The sequence below is a fragment of the Eimeria acervulina genome, genomic scaffold (genome assembly GCF_000499425.1).
Source record: "Eimeria acervulina Houghton genomic scaffold, Eah_scaff2240, whole genome shotgun sequence".
In the NCBI taxonomy this organism is placed as follows: Eukaryota; Apicomplexa; class Conoidasida; order Eucoccidiorida; family Eimeriidae; genus Eimeria; species Eimeria acervulina.
Genome location: NW_013548532.1, coordinates 198 through 2,857, shown reverse-complemented (window position 1 = coordinate 2,857; position 2,660 = coordinate 198). Strand labels below are relative to the sequence as shown.

At 53.5% G+C, this 2,660-nt stretch overlaps 1 protein-coding gene across 1 annotated transcript; it reads right to left on the bottom strand.

Moving 5' to 3' along the window:
• Window positions 1-211: 211 nt before the first annotated feature.
• On the bottom strand, window positions 212-1,201 carry EAH_00065650 (hypothetical protein, conserved; the record flags this gene model as incomplete). The annotated part of the gene is made up of 1 exon (XM_013392813.1): window positions 212-1,201. One exon carries the CDS (start codon window positions 1,199-1,201, stop codon window positions 212-214), a length of 990 nt encoding a protein of 329 aa, XP_013248267.1.
• Between the last annotated feature and the right edge of the window lie 1,459 nt (window positions 1,202-2,660).

The following is a 2,660-nucleotide window of genomic DNA, read 5'->3' as shown; positions in this document are numbered from 1 at the left end:
AAACCCTAAACCCTAAACCCTAAACCCTAAACCCTAAACCTTTGAATGTTTCATGCCTTGTGTATGCAAATATTTTACCTCCTGCTGTGTTATTTGTTTAGGGTTTATATATTAAAGCTTTAGGGTTTAGGGTATAAGAATATATATATTTTTTTGCTGTTTATCTCTTTAGGGTTTATTCACTAAGGGTTTAGGGTTTAGGGTTTAGGGTTTAGACATACGATTTAAACCCAATAAAGCTCGGCGGGAAGCCTTCCTTCTCTAGAGGATTCACATTAAAGACACTAAAATCTTCAAGCTCCCCATACCTTCTTGCAAACAACCCCACCACTCTAGGTGCTTGTAACACACCATATACAGCCCCACTGGGGCCCCCTAGGGGGCCCCCAAGGGGGCCCCCTGGGGGCCCCCCCCCTGGGGGCCCCCCCCCTGAGGGGGCCCCCCCACCAGCACTTGAGAGATATAAACCACTGAAATCGCCTAAGACATCTTCGGGGCCCCTACCCTCTAATTTTCTTGAGAAGAGGATACACTTGAAGTCAGGTGTCTCCTTAATTGCATGCGATATATCTACAGCAGCTTTTTGCTGCTCTGCTGCTAGAAGCAAATATGAGAGCATTTTGCTGCACATCTTCTCGTTGTTCTCTATGCATGCACACCATCTGCATGCAGCCCAAGCAGCCTGATTTGTTGTTAATGAAGGGGGGCCCCCTAGGGCCCCCGGGGCCCCCGGGGCCCCCAGTAAGATCCTCCACTGAACAACATGTGCAAGATCGCCCATATATCTGTCTACGAAGGTGCTTCGTGCTGCGCTGCTGCTGCTGCTGCTGCTGCTGCTGCTGCCGGAGACGGAGTAGGTTTGGGCACGTGTGGGTCCCTTTGTTGCTGCAGCAAGGGTAGAAGCAGCAGCAGCAGCAGCAGCAGATGGTGCTGAAGCAGCAGCAGTAGCAGCAGCAGCAGGTGCATAGCGGCCCTTCTTTCTGCTCGCGCAGCAATGTCTGAAGTGCCGCAGCAAGTCGTTGATAATACCCCTGTCTCCTTCATCGCTGTCTGTCTCCTCAGCTTCTAACTGTCTCCTTTTGTCTTCTCGGCGCTCATGAATATCAGCAATAAACAGCGAGTCGACGGAGCCCCCATCTGAAGCAGAGACTGTCTCTTCATAAGCAGCAGGTACTGCTGCACCCAGGCTAGACACAGACATCCTCCTGTTCCTGCTGCTGCTGCTGCTGCTGCTGCTGCTGCTGTTCCAAGTTTTTGATGATTATGCTACTGCTGCTGCTGCTACTGCTGCAGCTCTTGCTGCTGATGCTACTGACGCTGCTGCTGTTGCTTCTGCTGCTGTTGCTACTGACGCGGTTGTTGTTGCCAATGTTGCTGTTGCTGCTGCTGCTGCTGCTGTTGTTGTTGCTGCTGCTGCTGTTGCTGCTGCTACAGCTGCAACTGCTGCAGCAGCAGCTGCTGCTGCTGCGGCTGCACGTGTTGCTGCTGTGGTTAGCTGTCTCACACACACCAGGCGGTACTTGTACAGCGTCCTGGTCCTAAGCCTTAAACCACCCTACTCTTTAGGGTTTAGGGTTTGGGGTTTAGGGTTTGGGGTTTAGGGTTTAGGGTTTAGGGTTTTGTGTGCCGGGGGCAGCACAGGGCACCATGTGACGAGACCCTCTCTAAGGTCGCTGGTGTGGTTGCTGCTGCTGTTGCTGTTGTTGCTGTTGCTGCTGCTGCTGCTTCAGCAGATGAGTTGCAGCTGCAAAGGGTTTGCTGCAGCAGCTCGCAGCAGCCACTGCTGCTGCGACTGTTGCGGTGTACGTACAGCTGGAGATATAAACAAAGAAATCCGCTGTAGACAATAACACCTCAAAAGACTTTATTTAAATAGACATGCAACAGCAAAGCAGCAGCAGCAGCAGCTGCAACAGCAGCAGCAGCAGCAGCCCGAGGAGGCCCCAGGAGCTGAGGCCCGAACGCGGCTGTGGCGGGTCGCAGCAGCAACAACAGCAGCAGCAGCAACAGCAGCAACAGCAGCAGCAGAATCCCCATATAAACCCTCAATCTGCATGCAATTTGCAGCAAACTTACAGATAAACAACAGAAGACAAAGCCCCTTTAACCCCCCGGTGGGCCCCTGAGACCCTGGACCGGCCCGCCAGGCTGCTGCTGCTGCTGCTGCAGCTGCTGCTGCTGCTGCTGCAGCAGCGAGTTTGACTGCAGCTGCAGCAACAGGCGCCATTGTTCTCCATTGGTGCTTAGTAGGGGGTGCGTGAGGGCTGATATTAGCAGCAACACCGGCAGCAAAGACAGCTGCAGCAGCAGCTGCTGCAGCAGCAGCAGCAACAGCAGCAACAGCAACGCGAGGAGAGATAAAGAGATGCCAATACACCTCAATGGGTCTCATCAAGCCTCAATACCGTCGACCGGCTGCTGCTGAGTGAGGGCTGTCACTGCAGCAGCAGCACCAGCAGCAGATGCAGCAGCAGCAGCAGCAAAAGCGGATCTGCAGCAACACACCAAGAGTATAAGCAGCAGCAGCATCACCAGTGCCACTTACAGCAGCAGCAGCAGCAGCAAAAACAACAGAAGCAGCAGCCAGCAGCAGCGGCAGGGCGCCACTCATCTGTAGGTGCTTCCGTTGCTGTCTCTCTTTTTAGTGCTTGTCTCCTTCT